Below are 20606 nucleotides of genomic sequence, written 5' to 3' on the forward strand. Positions count from 1 at the left end.
GACGTCACGATCATTTATGCATATACAGAGCGGCCTAGAAAAAACACCGCCGCTTTCGGGGGCAAAACTGAGCTTCTGAGACGAGGAAACGCGGGATTTCGGATGATTTGCGGGTTTGCGTGCTCGGGGAAATTTTGTCGAATCATCCGCCGAGCCGCCTGAAGTTAGGCAAGCAACATAGCGCACGTGCAGCACACACCGCAAATAATCAATGTAAGTTTGTCATTTCCAGCAATTCCAGCACGCAGCACGCAAAAAACACGTTTATCCGGTCGAAATGAGCACCGAAAACATTTTTCTCTTTGTGCCAAACATCATTGGTGAGTTTGACAGGGGTCTAACCCCATTTCCAGACGTCGTGTTTTAGGGTATGCCAGGGTGGTTTTGGCCCTTATTTCGTTCTATTACATGCCAACCAACTACGTGGTGGCTGTGGTTTGTTACGTGACGTCAGCTCTTCTGGATGCTTTCGATGGACACGCGGCACGGTGAGTCCCAAAATTGCAAAGTTGGTGTTAATTTTGGGGCTGCAGGTATTTCAACCAGAGCACGAAGTTTGGGGCCATGTTGGACCAGCTGACCGACAGGTGCGGGACGATGGGGCTATGCATGGTCTTGGCGCATTTCTATCCAGATTATATGTTTTGGTTCATTCTTTCCGCCTGTATTGACATTGCCTGTCATTGGATTTATCTCCATTCGTGAGTGGGGCTGTAAGGGGGTACCAGGTTTTACAAAAGGGGTGTTTCAGGACGATTCTCCAAGGCAAAGCCAGTCATAAGTTTATAGACATGTCGGAAAATCCCATTATGAATATTTATTACACTAACAGGACAGTACTGTTTTGGATGTGCGCCGGAAACGAGGCCTTTTACGCTTCATTGTACTTACTGCACTTCACAGGAGGCCCCTCTATTAGTAATGCCGTGACTTAAAATAACGTAATCTCATTGGTTAATTCCAGTTGGATTACCCTTGTTCAAGATAATTCTGTACTTATCCACACCTGTTGCTTTGGTGAAGTCTGGAATTTCACTCCTCCATCTCGTGGTGGCCTCGAAAAACATCTCCATTATTGACGTGAACGAACGAAAAACCAAATAAGTGTTCATCCATGACAAATCCTAACCAAAGAGCAAGAAGGCTAGGAACGGACCTTTTGTTTCCAGCCTCTTGAAGATCATTCCTAACTCAGATGTTTATAAATGTTGGTTTATTAGCGGTAACAATACAAAAGTCCCTATTCTAACAATAAATTAGCGACTTCCTGTAACTTAGTCCCGAACGACTTTGATTTCGCCCCCTTCGAAATTGAGATCTGCCTTTGACGGGTAGACAACTTTCAAATTCCCCTGAGGATCAGTCGTCCGCACTTGCGTAACATCCAATTCTTCCCCTGTCAAAAGAACGAGTTCCTTTAGCAGCGCCTCCATAGCAGTCTTACACAAATGCAAAGAAACGGAACTGGTGACTTCCAACAGCATGGAGGTGGTCCCCGGGTGGATTTTCGACACGTCCGAGTTAGTGATTGGAGGAAATGATATAACCACGCCTTCTGAATTCAACAAACAGGGGAATCTCGGGTGGCCTTCGATGAGGTACAGGAATTTGTGGATGCCCGAATAAGTGTTGCGCTTCTTCTCCTTACGGAGGTTGTGGGCTTCTGTCTGGAGGCGGTTGAAGAGTTCCGCCCCTGTCATCTTCTGCGTGCGGTTGAGAGGGTGGATGTGGAGGTCGTTCGGGGGAAGAGTCGTGTACTGGAGATCCCCAGGCGGCTGTAAAACCAACTTTACTCATAACTCCTAATTTCAGTCATTATTACCAGTTTATTGAAGTCATGCGTCGCGATGGTGGCGGCGTTCCGTTTCTGGCAAACCCCCTCGTGGAGTTTATTCTGGATTTGGATAAACTTCTTGAAGCTCTGTTCCGTGAAGTTCAATTTATTGACCACGCAGCTTATGAAGTGCTCCCGGACTGATTTCACGCTGTCGTCGATGATGACTTTGATGTTGTCTTTGGCGTAGTGGACGTGGATGGCGTGCTTGTACGTTTCTTCATCGCTGTCGGATTCGGGCTTGTCTGATTTGGCCTTTTTGACGTCGGTGGAGCTTTCCGTGCTTGATTTGGGACCGTGGACCTTGACGTAGTCGAGGATTTGCTTGGGGCGGCACTGGTCGATGAGCTTCAGGAGGCGGCGGTCCGAAATCGGGTTGCCCTTCAAGTCCACAACTAAAGAAAGCAGAAAAAATTCAAATTTCGCGCATTCAGTTGTTAGTGGGAAAGTCAAAATCACTACATGAAGACGCGTGTTAACGTTAAGTACAATGCGAATTGTCATCACGATCTATGGATACCAACATTGAGAAGTAAAATGTTACCAACTGAAGTCACGTTAACGTTAAGTACCTACAATGCGTATTGTCATCTGTGGATACCTACATTGAGAATTAAAATGTTACCAACCTTTCAGTTTTAGGCAGAGAGCGAGCTCCCCAGGCACCACCTTGATCTTATTGTTCCCCAGCTCCAACACCTTCAAATTGGATAATTTTCTAATCTCATGAGGGATTGTTTCAATTTCATTATCACTCAATTTCAGTTCTGATAAGTTTGATAATTCCTCATGACAAACATCTGGGAATTCCTTTAACTTGTTGTTAGATAAATACAATACTGTCAACTTCCTCGTCTCCACGAGTCTCGGGAAACCTTCCAATTTATTGTAAGTGAAGTTAAAAGTGACTATATTTGTTAACTTGTTAATTTCATCAGAAATTTGCTTCAGTTCATTTCTTGATAAATCCAAAAGTTTCAACTTCTCTAATTTCGCAATGTTGTCGTTGAAAACACTCAATTTGTTAGAATGGAGGACCAGCGACTGTAAATTGGCCAATTTAGAAATATTGTCAGGGACAGTTTCCAAACCCGTCTCATGCAGATCAAAGTAGTTCAATCCAGTCAGATCAAAAATTTTAGAGTCCAAACCTTCCTTTTTCAAGCGATTGGAAATTTCGGTGCCCCCCAAAACCAATTCGTGCCGGTTCTCACTTTTGGCCCTTTCCACTTCGGGCCACATTTTGAGGTTACGTTTCACTGTCACTTCGAATTTCTCACAATTGATTTCGTACTTCTCCCTGTAAGAGAAAATGCACTTTAGAAGACGGACTAACGGAAAAACTGCACAAGATTGCACAATAAAGGCTGTTTTTTTGTAATACGCACCTGGCGCGAAATCCCACCAAACCGAAATTCCCTAGTAAAGTCCCTAGATTTTTTGTAAAAAGTCCCTAACTTTTTGGTGATTTTTGTATTCTTTTGTCACCAGAAATCAATGTTGGTAGTCTGCAGTGCATGATGGGTAATGGCGTTTGTGTGTATGGCAGTGCATAATTTCGTCGACTTTAAATTGAATAATGCCGCGATCTAGGCTTGATGTAAGTCTTTTTTGGGGCCCAATCGACTCATTACGGCTTCCTTTACTAATTCCGTGTAAAAACGGGGCGAATTTCGGTTGAATTAGTCCGCAATTTCCGTTTAAAAAATGTTAATGTCATTTTTTTACATGACTCAATTCGGTCACTTTTGTGTTTATTTTTGTTGATTTTTTTGGTATATTCGTGTTAATTAGTCGTGATTTCGGCTCTAATCGAGGGAGGAAGTGGTGGTTTTTGATTTCCGTGCGGAAAAAGCGAGTTTTTTCCTTTTTTCTCGGTCTGAAGCATTGTTAAAAATTCATAACCAAAAAACAAAAAAAACCTTCGACTTGATCGGTTTGGGGGCTTTTGATGGCTTGATATGTTGTTCGATGTGTCGGTTTGGGTTTCTTGGGGTCGGCTTTCCCGGTTTAGGGCGTTGGTTTGCGCCATATTTGCTCCAAAATAAAAATTTAGCCCCTTTGCATTAGTCATGCTATCTTATGAATTCTTTATCGCAGTTTCGCTCAATCTTTTCAAACGTGAAAATCTTGCAGAATTAGAGTCCAATAGTCAAGTTGTACCCAAAAGCGCCGAAAATGGATGAAGAATTAGACAACATGTCTGGAAGTGACTTTGATGATGATGAGGACCCTGACAAGATCGAGGTGCCTGGTGAGTGCCCCCCTTTACCCCCAACACTCTTGCAACTGTTTTATTTCAGGGGGTGGCAAGGACCTCGCCGCAGCCGCCTCCATCCAGGAAACCAAAATGAAACAGGAAGACCCCGTCAAATCCGAGTTGAAACCTCCCCCCATGAACATGGGGGGCAACAGTAAGATGGGGAGTATGCCCATGGGAGCGTACGACATGATGAGAAACTCCCCAAGTAAGTAACGCTAGTCTTAGGTGAGGGTTGTTTTGGTGAAAATTATGAATCGAGTTTCGTTTTCCAGTGGGTTCCCCATACAGTATGGGCAGTGTGGCTGCTATGGCCAGCATGCTCAGCAGTTTGGGGGGCCCAATGAATATGGGCTCCATGTTCCCCGCCTCGGGCCCGGGTGGTTTCAACGCCGCCCAATTTCTCCAACAGAGTAAGTCCAACTCGCTTAAACAACGTGAGTTTCGCCCCTTTTTCACTTTGGATAGTTGAAAGGGATTGTCGAAATTAACAAGAGCATGTTGGCCAGGGGTGTACTAGTAGATCAAATTTCACGCCTCTGGTTTTATTTTTTTTTGTATTTTTTGAGTAGGTAGAGTAGCATTAACCACAGCAGCAGGACTTCAATTTTTTTTCTGTATTTGGTTGACGATGGCATGCCAGGCGCTTTTTATTATTATTACTATTATTATTTCAATTGATGTTATCTCAATGCCACTAGAAGATCTCTAATTCTTGTTCTGTTAACAGTGGAAATGGCAGCTCTTGGAATGAATAGCCCCTATATGCAGAACCCTTTTCTCCAGAATTTATCAGCGCTCCTATATTCTAACCCGACGGGACCCCCTCACTGGGGCGGACAGCTTAGTAACAAAGCTGTCGCCTCCATGTGGATGAACGCGGGGGCTAAACCAATGCATCACCAAGAAGACGAAGAGGTAAACAGCCAACAACTTTTTATCACAGACAAAACAGTGAAATTTGAACTCTTTATCGCTCCGACGTGGTAATTTGAACCTTTACATAATACATGAAGGTCTGACGTGGCGATACATAAATCAATTCACCTGTCGTGATGTGTTCCAATCAATACTTTTTTAAAATTCAATACTGCATTGTATAATATAGTATATTATTTAACGAAAACAATCTGTTGTATAATCTAGCGTGCCGGGGAGCACGTACGTCTTGGTTTGACAATCAGTTACCTATTTGTAGCTTATTTTTACAACGGGCTGTGTATTCGCATTCTTTTGTTATCAGCTAAGACGTGCGTGTAAAAATATGCAGCCACCAATCTACAAGTCTAGTGGAATTTGGACATTGCAGACTTGATTATTTCGCTTGTTTTTCAAGGTCGACGGACGAGGAGCTCTGCGAATAATCTAGTGTGTCGGGGAGCACGTACGTCTTAGTTTGACTGATCAGTTACCTATTTGTAACTTATTTTCACAACGCGCTGCGTATTTGCATTCTTTTGTTATCAGCTAAGACGTGCGTGTAAAAATATGCAGCCACCAATCTACAACTCTAGTGGAATTTGGACATTGCAAACTTACTTTTTTGTAGCTTATTTTTTGCAATGCACTGCGTATTCGCATTCTTTTGTTACCAACTAAGACGTGCGCCTAAAACTATGCAGCCAACCAATCTACAAGTCTAGTGGAATTTGGATATTGCAGACTTGATAATTTCATTTGTTTTTCAAGGTCGACGACGAAGAGCTCGGCGTCGCAGAAACCTACTCCGACTACATGCCCTCGAAACTCAAACTGGGCAAAAAGCACCCCGACCCGGTGGTGGAAACCGCCTCCCTCTCCTCCGTAGCCCCCGCCGACGTCTGGTACAAACTCTCAATCCCCGACGATACAATCCGTTCAGGAGCCCTTTCAGCCCTTCAGTTAGAAAGTATCACTTACACGTCTCAAGCCCACGAACACATTCTCCCCGATGGGTCCCGCGCTGGGTTTCTTATCGGAGATGGCGCGGGGGTTGGTAAAGGGCGGACCATTGCAGGAGTGATTTTCGAGAATTATATGAAAGGGCGGAAGCGCGCGATTTGGGTGTCCGTCTCCAATGACCTTAAATACGACGCTGAGAGAGATTTAAGGGATATAGGAGCGGGGAGGATTGAAGTTCATCCCTTGAATAAGTTCAAATATGCGAAGATCTCGTCGGCTATCAATGGGAATATTAAGAAAGGGGTGATTTTTAGTACGTATTCTGCGTTAATTGGGGAGAGTAACTCGGCTGGGGGGAAGTACAAGTCGAGGTTAAAACAACTGCTGCAGTGGTGCGGGCAGGAGTTCGATGGATTGATCATTTTTGATGAGTGTCACAGGGCGAAGAATTTGTGTCCTGTGGGGTCGTCGAAACCCACCAAGACTGGTAAGTTTAATGCTGGGTTGCTACCACCACTAATTCCGCGGGTTTTAGGTTTGACTGTGTTAGAAATTCAGAATAAACTCCCCAAAGCAAGGGTGGTCTACGCTTCGGCCACGGGGGCGTCAGAACCGCGGAACATGGCGTACATGGTGCGATTGGGGATGTGGGGCGAAGGCACCCCTTTCAAAGAGTTCGCCGATTTCATTTCCGCCGTCGAGAAGCGAGGCGTCGGTGCTATGGAGATCGTGGCCATGGATATGAAGTTGCGAGGTAAGCCAACTCCCAAATTCCCAGTTTTCTCTAAAATTCCCGTTGCAGGCATGTACATCGCGCGCCAGCTGAGCTTCCACGGCGTGGCCTTCAAGATTGAAGAAGTCCCCTTATCCAAAGAATTCGAAAAAACTTACGACGCCAGCGTCAAACTGTGGGTCGAAGCAATGCAGAAGTTCCACGAGGCCGCCGAACTCGTCGACGCCGAAAACCGCATGCGAAAAACGATGTGGGGGCAGTTCTGGTCGGCCCACCAGCGCTTCTTCAAGTATCTATGCATCGCCGCCAAAGTCCCTCACGCCGTGGCGGTGGCCCACGAGGCCATCAAATGCGGGAAATGCGTGGTGATCGGCTTGCAAAGCACCGGAGAGGCGCGGACGTTGGAGCAGCTGGAACGCGACGACGGCGAGCTCACCGACTTCGTCTCCACAGCCAAAGGCGTGTTTCAGACGTTGGTCGAGAAGCACTTCCCTGCGCCGGACCGGAGTCGCATTCACCGACTCCTGGGGTTGGAGCCGCCGAGCTTGGCGAAGAAGTCCACCAATGGGAACGACGAAGGCAGCTCGTCGGGGAAGCGCAAAAGTAAGAATCCCTCCGCGATTTTCTGTTGTTTTATTGGGGGTTTTAGTGCGCCAGGCTGCCGTCAGAGCTGTGAAACGAAACAAATGGTCGACGTCCGACAGCGACAACGACTCTGTGAAAAGCTCAGATTCTGAGTACCACATGTCGAACGTCGAAAGCGACATTTCTGAAGAACATTCCGATTCGAACGCCAGCAGCGATTTCAATCCTTTCAATTCGGATAGCGACTCCGACAACGATCCGTGGAGTCGGAACAAGAAGAAAGGTAAGAAGCAGAAGAAGAGCCCCAAGAAGCGGCCGTCGACTCAGGACAAGTTGTCGTTGATATTAACGCAGAAAACGAACAAAGCTAAAGTTAATGGGGGTACAGTTCCTGATGCGAAGCCCACGGCGCCGCCGATGGACGCCATCGAGCGCGCCTGCAGCATGAAGGAAGAAATCCTCATGAAAATCGAGCGGCTCGGCGAGCGCCTCCCTCCTAACACTCTAGATCAACTGATTGATGAGCTGGGGGGCCCGGAAAACGTCGCGGAGATGACAGGGCGGAAAGGCCGCGTCGTCCAAACCGAAGACGGCGGGATTCAGTACGAGAGTCGCTCCGAATGCGACGTTCCTCTGGAAACTCTTAATTTGACTGAAAAACAACGCTTCATGGACGGCGAGAAGGACGTGGCCATCATCTCCGAAGCGGCTTCTAGCGGAATTTCCCTCCAGAGCGACAGGAGAGTGAAGAATCAGCGGCGGAGGGTCCACATCACCTTGGAGTTGCCGTGGTCCGCCGATCGCGCCATCCAGCAGTTCGGGAGGACGCATAGGAGTAACCAGGTTCGTGCGAATTTCACGCGCTGGTAGTGTAATATACTATTTCACAGGTCAATGCGCCTGAGTACATTTTCCTCATCTCGGACTTGGCCGGGGAGCGGCGCTTCGCTTCGATCGTGGCGAAGAGGTTGGAGAGTCTGGGGGCTCTTACCCACGGAGACCGGCGAGCGACTGAGACTAGAGACTTAAGTCAGTTTAATATTGATAATAAGTACGGGCGGGCGGCGCTGGAATCGACCATGAAGGCGGTTATGGGGTATGAGAGTCCTTTGGTGCCGCCGCCGAGGGACTACAAAGGAGACTTTTTCAAAGACGTCGCCGCCGCGCTTGTGGGCGTCGGTTTAATCGTTAATAGTGAATCGATGCCTGGAGTGCTGTCTTTGGACAAGGATTACAATAATATGTCGAAGTTCCTTAATAGAATACTCGGGATGCCTGTAGAATTACAAAATAGACTGTTCAGGTGAGTACGACCCCACTTTAGGGGCGCGAAGGCACAGTTCGGCGGAAGAAAATTTCAAAAAAAGTAAAATTTTAAATCATTGTAGGTTGAATTACAGTTATTTTGAAAAATTATGAAAATTTACGATTACTTTAATTTGATGGAACATTTATAGGACAATCCAAAATTGTATATTAAAATTTTTCAATGGATTCAGAATTAAACAGTTTCAATTAACTGATTTAACACAAAAATTGTAAAATTTGTAGTTTTTGCTCTATAATTTCGAACTTTTTAACAATTCATACAAGTTATAAATAGTAAACTCTGAAATCTCTGAAGTTAAAGTTACGAAAATAACAGACTTTAACAAAAATTAAAATTTTCAAAATTTCTATACAATTTTGTCTTTTAACGCAGAGTACTATTAGATCAAGACTACCAAAATTCCCAAATTTCATATCAATGGCATTAAAATTGCGAAAATTAGAGGCTTTAACATGAAATTAAAAAAAAAAGTCTTTCCAAGAAAAAAAAATTGTAAAATTTGTAATTTTTGCTCTATAATTTTGAAATTTGGAACAGTAAACTTCCAAAGTTTTATATTTCTAGAGTTAAACTTACGAAAATGAGAGACTTTAACAACAAATGGAAACAATTTATCGTCCTCCCAAAAATTTAAATTTTCAAAATTTCAAAGGACAAAATTATAGAGGCAAAAATAAAAATTTTCGAAAATTTTTATTTTTGCCTCTATAATTTTGTCCTTTGACGCAGAATACTATAAGATCAAGACTAGCAAAATCTCCAAATTTCATATCTATGGCATTAAAATTGCGAAATTGAGAAGCTTTCACACAAAATTTAAAAAAAAATGAGTACTTCTAAGAGAAAAAATTTGTTAAATTTGTAATTTTTGCTCTATAGTTTTGAAATGTTGAACAGTTTACAGACAAGTTAAGAACAGAAAACTCCCAAAATTTCATGTCTCTAGAGTTAAAATTACGAAAATGACAGACATAAACAGCAAATAAAAAAATTAACTATACTATCAAAAATTTTAAAAATAAAAAAAATGCAATTATTGAAACATAAATTTTCAAAATATAAGTAATGTAGTAAACCGACGATGATTTAAAATTTGCCTTCTTTTGAAAGGGGTGTTCTAGAACTCATTGTCAGTTTTCGTTTCCACGAGCAATTTTCTTCGAATAAAATTCTTCCGACGAATCATGAAACATGATGACTTTTTCGTTTTTAGATATTTCACCGACACGCTGGAGGCGATAATAACTCAAGCCAAGCGCTCTGGCCGCTTCGACCTCGGCATCCTGGACCTGGGGGCGGGCGGCGAGATGGTAAAGCGCGTCCGCACGGTAACGTTCCTCCGCAAGCACGCCACCGGCACCGCCCCCACGGAGCTCCACACGGTCCACGTCGAAAGAGGCATGTCCTGGCCGGAAGCCCTCGAAAAACTCTCAGAACTGACCGGAGAAGACGAAGGTTTTTACATATCGCACCAAGTCCGCAACGGGAAACACACCGCCATTCTGGCGGTGGCGGTGGATAGCACCGTCTCCAAAAAATCCAAGAACGAGTCGAAGAAAGAACAAATGTATTCGGTGTATCGGCCCAACACCGGACTGCAATTCAGACAGGAGAGTCTCGCCGAGTTGGAGAAAAAGTACAAGAAAGTGGAGTCTGCGGACGCCGAGGAGGCGTGGACGCAGCAGTATGACAGTTCGGTGAACACGTGCTCGCACGCTTACTGGAGGGGAAACTGCAGGAATGTTAATTTGGGGCACGACTGCGAGGTGGGGTTGAGGAGGAGAACGTATAATGTGGTGTCTGGATCGGTGCTGTCCGTCTGGAGTCGCGTCGAAGGAGTCCTGGCGAGTAAGAACGGGACGCATAACAACAAAATGCAGGTGATCAGGCTGCGCACGAAAGACGACTTGAAAGTTGTTGGTAAGTTAAATCATCCCCTAATTGTGTAATAAAATTTTACAAAAGTCATATTTATCTCAAAGAAAAATAATAAATTCACTTGTTTCTCGCTTTTGAAAATTAACAATTACAGTGAATATTCGATATTAGTCACCTTTGATAATTAACTAATTTATTGTCATTTTGTGCCCACTTTTTAATTCGCAGTGAAGAAAACAGCGAAACCAGAAATTTTTGAAAATATTTTTTTCCCTTAATATAACGACATTTCGACAAAACCAATGATGACATGTCAAAAAGTACGTCAGTTTCTAACGATAAATATGAAAAAAATATAATAATTTTTGTTGTTACATAGTGTAATTGATACTTCTTAAAATTATTTTTCCAGGTACGTTAATACCAAAGAACTGCGTAGACGCACTGATCGAAGCGTTGTCCTCGGATGCGGAGAAAACCGAAGAAGTGACGTTCGATTAAGAGTAATTTCAAGTCTGATGACGTAGTGTAACATATACAGGGCCTCAAGTAGTATTCAGAAACAAATGGCACAGAAAGTGACATTATAAAACAAACTAAAGACTTTGATTATGGAAGTGTTTACACAGTGACTGTTGATAGGTTTAGAGAAAAGTTCCAAGTATTTTCTAAAAGTGTGTAAAACACGCTATAAACATCGTTTAAAAGAAATAATGAAACAAATCTGTGAAATAGTTTTATTTAGGTAAATGTGTATTTATATGACTTGTAGGTTTTGAAATTGAACCATTCGTGGTTATGTTCCCTTTTCTTTATAGTTTGTTTTTTGTTGTTTTTTTTATTATTATATATAAGTTTAGTGTGCGTGATACAAATATATAATAATAAGACTTGCCTTTTTTTATTTCATTCGTATTTGCATTGTTTAAATTATATCGTGTATATTCGGATGTGTTCTGCAGAAAAATAGAAACTATTAAACAGGTTTTGTGTTTTATTTTCGCGTTGAATTGTCAATCTAGTCGGCTGTTCTCTGAACGTATATGTCAAGTTCAGACACACGTTTCCGAGGCGCCAGCCGACTATCGAGTGATTTTTTTTCAGTATTAATCAAATGCGGCGTTGAAATTTTCATTTTGGCAAAAACAGCTAAAACTGATGAAAAATATTGTCAAAGATTGTCATAAAAGATACAAAAGGGTGGTTGCATGCAATTAAATGTGCTTATCGTAAATAGGCAACCAACCAAACATTGGTAAGTACAGTCGAATTTCGGTTTCTATTTATTCTGATTTATTCACTAAAGTTCAAGTCTTGCATCCTTTCAAATTATAAACAAAACTATAAATTACATGCTTTTGGGAAACCCAACATGTTCTTTGATCCAAAATTTGTAACTTCACTGACGCGATTACATGCTGTACACCAAAATCGAAATATTTTCAAGTGTTTTTATTAAAATTCGTATCTTTGTAAGTTTTGAAGTTATGACAATAAAATTTGGTGAGCTTACTATCTTTATAGTACTTAATATCTGTGCCAGAGTACTAAATTTTAGAACAAAAAATACTGATTTTAGAAAATTTATTTAAGAACGAACCAAAAACTTTCAAATTTTTATTATTAAAATTCGTATCTTTGTTAATGTTTAAGTTATGACAATGAAATTTAGTGAGGTTACTACTTCTAAAGTAATCATTCCCTGTGCTAAAACGCAACTTTTTAGAACAAGAAATACAGATTTTGTAAAATTTTATTTTAGGACGAACTAGAAATTTTCAAATTTTATTAATAAAATTTGTATTTTTCTTAGATTTTAAGTTATGACAATGAAATTTGGTGAGGTTACTATCTTTAAAGTGTTTACTAACGGTGCCAAAATGATAAATTTTAGAACAAGAAGTATAAATTTTAGAGAATTTTATTTTAGGACGAGCCATGAACACTTTTAACTTTTTATTATTAAAATTCGTATCTTTGTTAGTTTTTAAGTTATAACAATGAAATTTCATGAGGTTATTATCTCGAAAGTGTTCATTATCTGTGTCAAAGTGCGAAATTTTAGAACACGAAATACAAATTTTAGAAAATTTTATTTTAGGTCAAACTAACAACTTTCAACTTTTTATAATTAAAATTCGTATTTTGATTAGTTTTTAATATTTGTCTAGTTTTACATAACAGCAGAGTTCCAAGGGGATAAAAATTTGCTAAGACCTTCGTGCAAAAATGTAAAACCATCTTAATATTAAAAAGGATCACTCTGCATAAATAAATTTAAATGTTATTTTACATAAATTATATCTTTGAAACGTCCAACCAAATATTATTCGCACATAAATTATGTCCTGTCGTTTGCATTGTTAAGGGCTCCTCTGTTTTGGGGCTCACTGTAAACTTAAAGTTCGTCAAAAGGCAACTCAAACCGACTTTGGCTTGGACGAGACCAAACAGTTTTCCTAAAACCCAAAAGAATAATTTCTCTGCTAATTTTTTGGGCATTCTAACCAATGCAGATCCTAGGGCCTTCACCAAACGGTAGATACGCAAACCGCGGTATCGACGACTTATTCTCCGCACTGAATCTCTCAGGATCGAATTTCTCCGGCTCAGGAAAGAACTCTTCATCGTAGTGCAACCCCAAGACTGGTATCAACACCAGAGTGCCTTTCTCGATGATGACGTCTTCATCCGGGATCTTATAGTCTTTGACGCAGCGCCGGGTAAGAAGAGGAATGGGCGGGTACATCCTCATCGTCTCTAAACATCTCTGTTAACGCGCATCTAGAAGAATGAAACTCACCATCGACCACTTGGTCCAAGAACTTCATGTCTTTGATGGAGTCGTAGGAAATTTCATTGTGCTTCTGCAACACTCCGCTAATTTCTTCGCGGACTCTTTGTTGAATCCGTGGGTTTCTTGCAAGTTCGTACAGCGCGAAAGACATCAAAGTTGAGGATGTCTCAAAACCGGCATTGAACATTCCGAAGCACTGCGCCGCGAGCTCTTTCATCGTAAGAGTTCCATCACCATCTTCACTATTCTTCATTTCAATCAACAGTTGGAGGAAGTCGTTTCTGGTAACCGAGTTCCTCTCGCGGTAATTAACAGTGTCTTGGACGATCTTCAGGAAGAACTCATTGATCTCTTCAGGAGTAACGCAGAAGTTTAGAAGAGTCGCAAGTTTGGGGAAATTTATCCCAAAAGTCCTCTTAAAATGCGAAACTCGCGAAGGAAAAAACGCTTTTTTCCCATAAACTCTGAAGGGCGAGTCTTCACATTCGAAGCTCTTGAAATCTAAACCGAAGAAACAAGTCCCGACGACGTCGGTGGTAAAACGCGCGGAAATCTCTTTGATATCCACCGGTTTTCCACACAGTTCGTTCATTTTCGTTAATAAATTTCCCCGGCAATCTGCAAGAGTCTGGAAAATCAATCTCGTTTTACTCGAGGAAAACGAAGGGTTCATTTTCGGTCTCAAAACTTCCCATTTCGGCCCTGGTAATCCCACCAAGTGCGCGTTCAGAAAGTCTTTCGTTTCATGGTAATACAAGACGCGATCGGTAAAGTACCGGAAATCCGCCGAGAAGATGTTCTTCAAGTAACCAAGATCCACTGGAAAATATATTGGAGACGTAAAGAAGTAGATTCCTCCATGTTTCCAGGCTCGTTTCTTCATTTCTTTGTAGTAACGCGCCATTGTGAAGGCCCAGTTTTCTTTGCCGAAGAAGGGAGCGGCGCGGATTCCGAACGGGATTTTGGGGGTGATGTAAGGGACGCCCTTTTTTTTCCAGTACTGAAAGGACCTTTTATAATAGGCAAAAACTGCAAAGAAGAAAGTTAATACAACAGCAAAAGTGTTAATATCGTAACACGTCATTCTTTGTGCGCGTATTTACTTCGACACTATGTGCTACTATCAAGAAAAGGTAAGTGCAAAATAATGATTTTATTTTAAAAGCGTCGATCTATTTTAATCAGCAAAATATTGATAGGTAAACTTCGCATTTTTCCGTGTCGATTATTATTATCAATATAATATTTATCATAACAATAATAATAATAAAGGAATGTGCTATCGTTTTAGATAACTGACACTAATAACTGAAAATTATCTTGCGTTTTATTTCTTTGTTTTTTGGCCTTTCTTACACGAAGAAGGCCATGACTTTGTTGTATAGTTTGGCAACACTAAAAAAACACTTGGAAAATGACATTTCTTAAATAATTTATGCATAACTTCAAATGTCAGTCGTTTGACATTCAGGTTACCAAAATTTTATTGCTTCCCTAGCCAAAAAATTTTGAACGAAATTAGTTCTGGAGAAGTGGAAAGTCATTTCTAAAGTAGAATTCGCTCCTGATTCTGAATCCGAAGCCCGTTTTGTCCTACCAGGCCAGGACTCGGAGATATTTGTAAAATAAGTTTTTTGAGTACCCCACGTTCATTTTTGTTTTTGTTTCAGTTTTGCTTAATAACTTGCAAAATTATGGAACTCTGTAATACATCATTGGAAAGGTAATTAAATAAGCTTTCTAACGAACTATAAAAGTCGCCGGAGGAGTTAGTTTTTTCCAAGTTATTTGAGAAAAACTTATGAAAATTTTGAAATTTGAACCATTTTTAAAAACTTTTTGACACTTTTTTTCTACAGAACTTCGAGATTGGTTTTTTGATTTTCTATTGTGATACATCATTATAAAGGTTGTGATCTCTGCTTTCTAAAACGGTGTTAAACAAGTTATTATCTCATGCCATTTAGATTAATGATTAATGATTTTATTGATCTGAATGGAAAATCATAGATAAAATTGATGATATCTCCAATATTTTTCATTCAGACCTGTAATTTTGGTAATTTCGATGCTAAGGCAATGAAACTTGGAAAGGTTACTAGTTTGTACTTGTTGACTTTCTGTCCTAAATACCAATATTTTTAAACAACAGAGACGGATTTTAGAAATTTTTGTTTTTAAGTCGAGCCAAAAATTTCTAATATTTTCAAATCGGATTTGTAACTTTAGTAGTTGTAACATTAGGGGAATTAAATTTAGAGAGATTATTATTTTTAACATGTTGACTGTCTGTGGCAAATCTCAAACTTTTTGAACAACAGGGACGGATTTTAGGAATTTCTGATTTTAAGACGAGCCAAAAATTTCCAATATTTTTAATTCGGATGTATAACTTTAGTAGTTTTGACATTAGAGGAATGAAATTAAGAGAAATTACTAGTTTTGACCTGTTAACTCTCTGTCCTAAATACCAATTTTTTTTACCAACGAGGACGGATTTTAGAAATTTTTGTTTTCAAGACGGGTCAAAAACTTTCGATATTTTCAGATTGGATCTGTAACTTTAGTAGTTTTGACATTAGCGGAATGAAATTTGAAGAGATTACTATGTCTAACATGCTGAGTATTTGTACCAAATCTCAGATTTTTTGAACAACGAGGGCGGATTTTAGAAATTTTTGTTTTTAAGACGAGCCAAAAATTTACAATATTTTGCATTCAGACATGTAATTTTGGTAGTTTCGATGCTAAAGCAATAAAATTTTAAGAAACTACTAGCTTTGACTTGTTGATTGTCTGTTCTAAATACCAAATTCTTTTGCACAACCGAGACGGATTTTAGAAATTTTTGTTTACAAAACGGACCAAAAATTTCCAATATTTTGCATTTAGACATGCAATTTTGATAGTTTCAATGCCAGCGCAATAAAATTTAAAGAGATTACTAGTTTTGACTTGTTAACTGTTTGTCTTAAATACCAAATTTTTTTAACAACCGGGATGGATTCTAGAAATTTTTATTTTCAAGACGGGCCAAAAATTTTTCATAGGGACACGTAAAATATTAATTTTATTAAAAAACTTTCTAATGTTTTTGTCCTGTATCTTCTAAACTATAAGAAATATTTATAACTTTGCAAATTTTTAAGAAAAAATAAAGAAAATAATTTTTTCTACCTAGAGTAAAGCTTCAAAAAATGTTTTCAAGAATATTCTGAATTCGGACTTGAGAGAGAATAATGGCACATTTTATTTGTTTATTATTTAGTTTTATAAATAAATAAATAAACATAAACAAACAACAATCTTCTTTTGGGAAAAAAATAATAAATTTTTTTAACCCGGCTCCTCCACCATTTTCATTATTTCTAAAAATTTAATTTTCCTTTCTATCTTTCTATTTATCATTCTTCAGCATCAGTTATTATTAGAATTGCGAAAATGCTTCAAATGTACAGGGTGGTCCACGATAAGCCTATTCAACTTTTGTCTCAAAAACTACAATTTGAAAATTTTGGAAAAAAATATAATCGGATAATTATGTATTTCTCGAATTTGCGCGTTTCACCTACGCAGTTGTTTTTGAAATATTAACATTTTTTAACGTTTGAATTCTATTATGGATGGTAAATTCCTTCTAAACATGCGAAATTATCTAAATTTACGATTGAATTTACTTTAGAAATTCTTAAACGTTTTTTTTATGACAATTTTGGGTGTACGCGTAAACAAACAAGTTCAAAAAACCAGTGTACAACGCTATCTTCATTTAGATAGATTTATTAGCATGAAAAAAATTTCCATAGAAGTTTAAAATTACAATAATTAGTTCAAGGTTTGCAAATGCGCAGTTTTAAAAGTTAAAATCTGTATCTGTATTTCTAAAAAAAATTCAGTGTTTTGGCAGCCATGCCTGTCTTTATTTGCCTCTTCGAAATTGTTGTGACTTTCTTCCTTACAATAATCACGTATTACCAATGGTGCTTCCAATATTGGAAGAAAAAAGGGATTCCTTACATCAACCCCAAAATCCCGTTTGGAATCTGCTCTGCTCCCTTCCTGGGACAAGAAAACTGGGCGTTCGCCATAAGACGTTACTACCAAGAAATGAAGACTCGAGGCTGGAAACACGGAGGATTCTACTTCTTCGCATCACCAATGTATCTTCTAGTGGATCTTAGTTACGTGAAGAACATCTTCACGGCGGATTTCCAGTACTTCACCGATCGCGTCTTGTATTACCACGAAACGAAAGACTTTCTGAATGCCCACTTGCTGGGATTACCTGGTCCAAAATGGAAAGTTTTGAGAACGAAAATGAACCCTTCGTTTTCCTCGAGCAAAACGAGATTGATTTTCCAGACTCTTGCAGATTGCCGGGGAAATTTATTAACGAAAATGAACGAACTGTGTGGAAAACCGGTGGATATCAAAGAGATTTCCGCCTGTTTTACCACCGACGTCATCGGGAGTTGTTTCTTCGGTTTGGATTTCCAGAGCTTCGAAAGTGAAGACTCGCCCTTCAGAGTTTATGGGAAAAAACTGTTTTGTCCGTCGCGAGTTTCGCATTTTAAGAGGTCTTTTGGGATTAATTTCCCCAAACTTGCGACTTTTCTAAACTTCTGCGTTACTCCTGAAGAGATCAATGAGTTCTTCCTGAAGATCGTCCAAGACACTGTTAATTACCGAGAGAGGAACGCGGTTACCAGAAACGACTTCCTCCAACTGTTGATTGAGATGCAGAACAGTGACGATGGTGATGGAACTCTTACGATGAAAGAGCTCGCGGCGCAATGCTTCGGAATGTTGAACGCCGGATTTGAGACGTCCTCGAGTTTGATGTCTTTCGCGCTGTACGAACTTGCAAGGAACCCACGGATCCAACAAAGAGTCCGCGAAGAAATTAGCGGAGTGTTGGAGAAGCACAATGAAATTTCGTACGACTCCATCAAAGACATGAAGTTCTTGGACCAAGTGGTCGATGGTGAGTTTCAATCTTCTAGATGCGCGTTAACAGAGATGTTTAGAGACGCTGAGGATGTACCCGCCCGCTCCTCTTCTTAACCGGCGCTGCGTCAAAGACTACAAGATCCGGGATGAAGACGTCATCATCGAGAAAGGCACTCTGGTGTTGATACCAGTCCTGGGGTTGCACTACGATGAAGAGTTCTTTCCTGAGCCGGAGAAATTCGATCCTGAGAGATTCAGTGCGGAGAATAAGTCGTCGATACCGCGGTATGCGTATCTACCGTTTGGTGAAGGCCCTAGGATCTGCATTGGTAAGAATACACAAAAAATTAGCAGAGAAATTACACTTTTGGGGTTTAGGAAAATGGTTTGGCCTCGTTCAAGCCAAAGTCGGTCTGAGTTGTCTTCTGAAAAACTTCAAGTTTACAGTGAACCCCAAAACAGAGGAGCCCTTAAGAATGCCAGTGACGGGGTATAACTTGTGTGCTGATAATATCTGGTTGGACGCTGTGAAAATATAATTGTTGGCAGTTTTACGGTTGTTTCTCTTAGTTAATAAGTTGTAATAAATAAAACAATAGTTATTTAATAAACTAGTTTGTTAATGAAGGCGATTAATGATCGACACTGTTTAAAGCACGAACGAGCGAAGCGAGTGTGTGTCTTTAATAGTGGAGATCATTAATCGCCCATTAACAAACGAGTTTATTACAACGTTTTATCGTTGACCACACAATCTTTATTTGGGTGACAAAATGGGCAAGAGTTTCACGGAAAAATCATTATGATAAAAAAACATAGTTACCATTGAAAAAAATGACATGCGAATTTTATCAACAAGTGTCACCATTTTGAAAAAGTTGTTGCTGAAGTCGTAATTATGGACCTGGAAAATTGTGATAATACCCTACCGGCTGCAGGGGTCCAAAGCGCAAACGATGCATGTTCAAGTTTATTACCGAGTCGGGATGTTTGTTCTTCCATTTTTAACCTTAAATAATTGTAGTATTAATAATTTCGTTGTAAATATTCAGAAATAGAAACATAGTTGAAGATAATGCCGTAGTTTTTGTTTTATTTCTGTGTGCATTTCTGGTTGCATATGTCAAAATGTCAAAATTACAAAAAGAGCTGCATAATGAAAAAGAGAGCGTTAATGACACCCATTAACGCATCCTTTTTCAGACAAACTGATTCATTAATATCGACATTAATAAGAGGTCAACGATAAAACGACATTAATACTAACGTTCAAAAGTTTTGCTTTCTTCCAAATTTTAAACAAAACTGTAAGTTACATGTTTTTTGATCTTAAATTTGACAAAAATTTCTAATTATAAACTTCATTGACGTGACATTGACATACACCAAAAACCAAATATTATCAACTTTTTTTATTAAAATTTGTATCTTTGTTGGTTTTTAAGTTATGCAATGAAACTTGGTAAGGTTACTATATACAAAATGTTCATTATCTGTGCTAAAGTGCGAAATTTTATAACAATACAGATTTTAGAAAATTTTATTTTAGGACGGACCAGAAACTTTTAACTTTTTAGTACAAGGTGTTTATAAATGTTTCTAGCATCAAGGGTGGCTATGAAATATCAAAGAAATTTGCCGCTCATTACAAATGTGGGTTTCGATTTTTCAACTGACATTTGTAGTTAACCTCAGATATGGAACATAGTAACTTTTGAGAAATAAACTGTTCTAGTTGTGGTTTAAAACCTGAAAATCATAAACTTGGCCACAAAACTGTAACTGAAACGTCATGGACATAAGTAACGTTATAAATAATTTTCAAGATGGTTATATTCACTATGAAAACAAAGCGGCAAAATAGTGCACAGCAAGAATTCCAGAGCTATCCTTGATGCTAGAAACATTTATAAACACCTTGTATTAAAATCCGCATTTTTGTTAATTTTTAAGTTATAATAATAAAAATTGGTGAGATTACTACTAAAGTGTTTATTAACTTTTTCAAAGTGCAAAAATTTTAGAACAAGAAATACAGATTTTAGAAATTTTTATTTTAGGATAGACCAGAAATTTTCAACTTTTTATTATTAAAATTCGTGTCTTTGTTAGTGTTTTAGTTATGACAATGAAATTTGGTGAGATTACTACTTTTAAAGAAGTTATTAGCTGTGCTAAAGTGCAAAATTTTAGAACAAGAAATACAGATTTTAGAAAATTTTATTTTAGAACGGACAAGAAACTTTCAACTTTTTATTATTAAAATTCGTATCTTTGTTAGTTTTTAAGTTATGACAATGAAATTTAGGGATATTACATCTTTTAAAGTAGTCATTAACTGTGTTAAAGTGCTAGATT

General features: G+C 39.3%; 4 protein-coding genes and 1 pseudogene across 6 annotated transcripts; 3 read left to right on the top strand and 2 right to left on the bottom strand.

The window, feature by feature from the left end:
• Positions 1–147: 147 nt before the first annotated feature.
• On the top strand, positions 148–1277 carry Pis (phosphatidylinositol synthase). The gene is made up of 5 exons (XM_088032543.1): positions 148–320; positions 368–488; positions 534–701; positions 752–918; positions 965–1277. Exons 1-5 carry the CDS (start codon positions 278–280, stop codon positions 1102–1104), a joined length of 639 nt encoding a protein of 212 aa, XP_087888669.1. The 5' UTR covers positions 148–277; the 3' UTR covers positions 1105–1277.
• LOC148177766 (leucine-rich repeat-containing protein 47-like) lies at positions 1197–3275 on the bottom strand. The gene is made up of 4 exons (XM_088032538.1): positions 3223–3275; positions 2464–3134; positions 1823–2229; positions 1197–1775 (listed from the first exon to the last, which is right to left on the bottom strand). The coding sequence occupies exons 2-4, from the start codon at positions 3074–3076 to the stop codon at positions 1275–1277; spliced, it is 1521 nt and encodes a 506-aa protein (XP_087888664.1). The 5' UTR covers positions 3077–3134; positions 3223–3275; the 3' UTR covers positions 1197–1274.
• Positions 3276–3321: 46 nt separating this feature from the next.
• Positions 3322–11394, top strand: sno (Protein strawberry notch). Of its 2 annotated transcripts, XM_088032532.1 has the most exons (12): positions 3323–3434; positions 3971–4088; positions 4138–4302; positions 4370–4507; positions 4825–5012; positions 5784–6462; positions 6511–6729; positions 6778–7311; positions 7358–8136; positions 8184–8596; positions 9837–10543; positions 10914–11394. In XM_088032532.1, exons 2-12 carry the CDS (start codon positions 4013–4015, stop codon positions 11000–11002), a joined length of 3987 nt encoding a protein of 1328 aa, XP_087888658.1. In that variant the 5' UTR covers positions 3323–3434; positions 3971–4012; the 3' UTR covers positions 11003–11394. The 2 variants fall into 2 exon arrangements, with proteins under 2 accessions (XP_087888659.1, XP_087888658.1); XM_088032533.1 differs by lacking the exon at positions 4370–4507 and having other exon boundaries at positions 3322–3434.
• A 1250-nt stretch (positions 11395–12644) lies between these two features.
• Positions 12645–14431, bottom strand: LOC148177768 (putative cytochrome P450 6a14). Of its 2 annotated transcripts, XM_088032435.1 has the most exons (4): positions 14350–14431; positions 13305–14298; positions 13010–13261; positions 12645–12960 (listed from the first exon to the last, which is right to left on the bottom strand). In XM_088032435.1, the coding sequence occupies exons 1-4, from the start codon at positions 14380–14382 to the stop codon at positions 12800–12802; spliced, it is 1440 nt and encodes a 479-aa protein (XP_087888561.1). In that variant the 5' UTR covers positions 14383–14431; the 3' UTR covers positions 12645–12799. The 2 variants fall into 2 exon arrangements, with proteins under 2 accessions (XP_087888561.1, XP_087888560.1); XM_088032434.1 differs by having other exon boundaries at positions 13305–14425.
• Positions 14432–17207: 2776 nt separating this feature from the next.
• LOC148177769 (putative cytochrome P450 6a14 pseudogene) lies at positions 17208–18794 on the top strand (annotated as a pseudogene).
• The last annotated feature ends 1812 nt before the right edge of the window (positions 18795–20606 follow it).

The sequence above is a fragment of the Gnatocerus cornutus genome, chromosome 3, assembly GCF_029298725.1.
Source record: "Gnatocerus cornutus isolate USDA-ARS CGAHR chromosome 3, icGnaCorn1.1, whole genome shotgun sequence".
Taxonomy (NCBI): Eukaryota; Metazoa; Arthropoda; class Insecta; order Coleoptera; family Tenebrionidae; genus Gnatocerus; species Gnatocerus cornutus.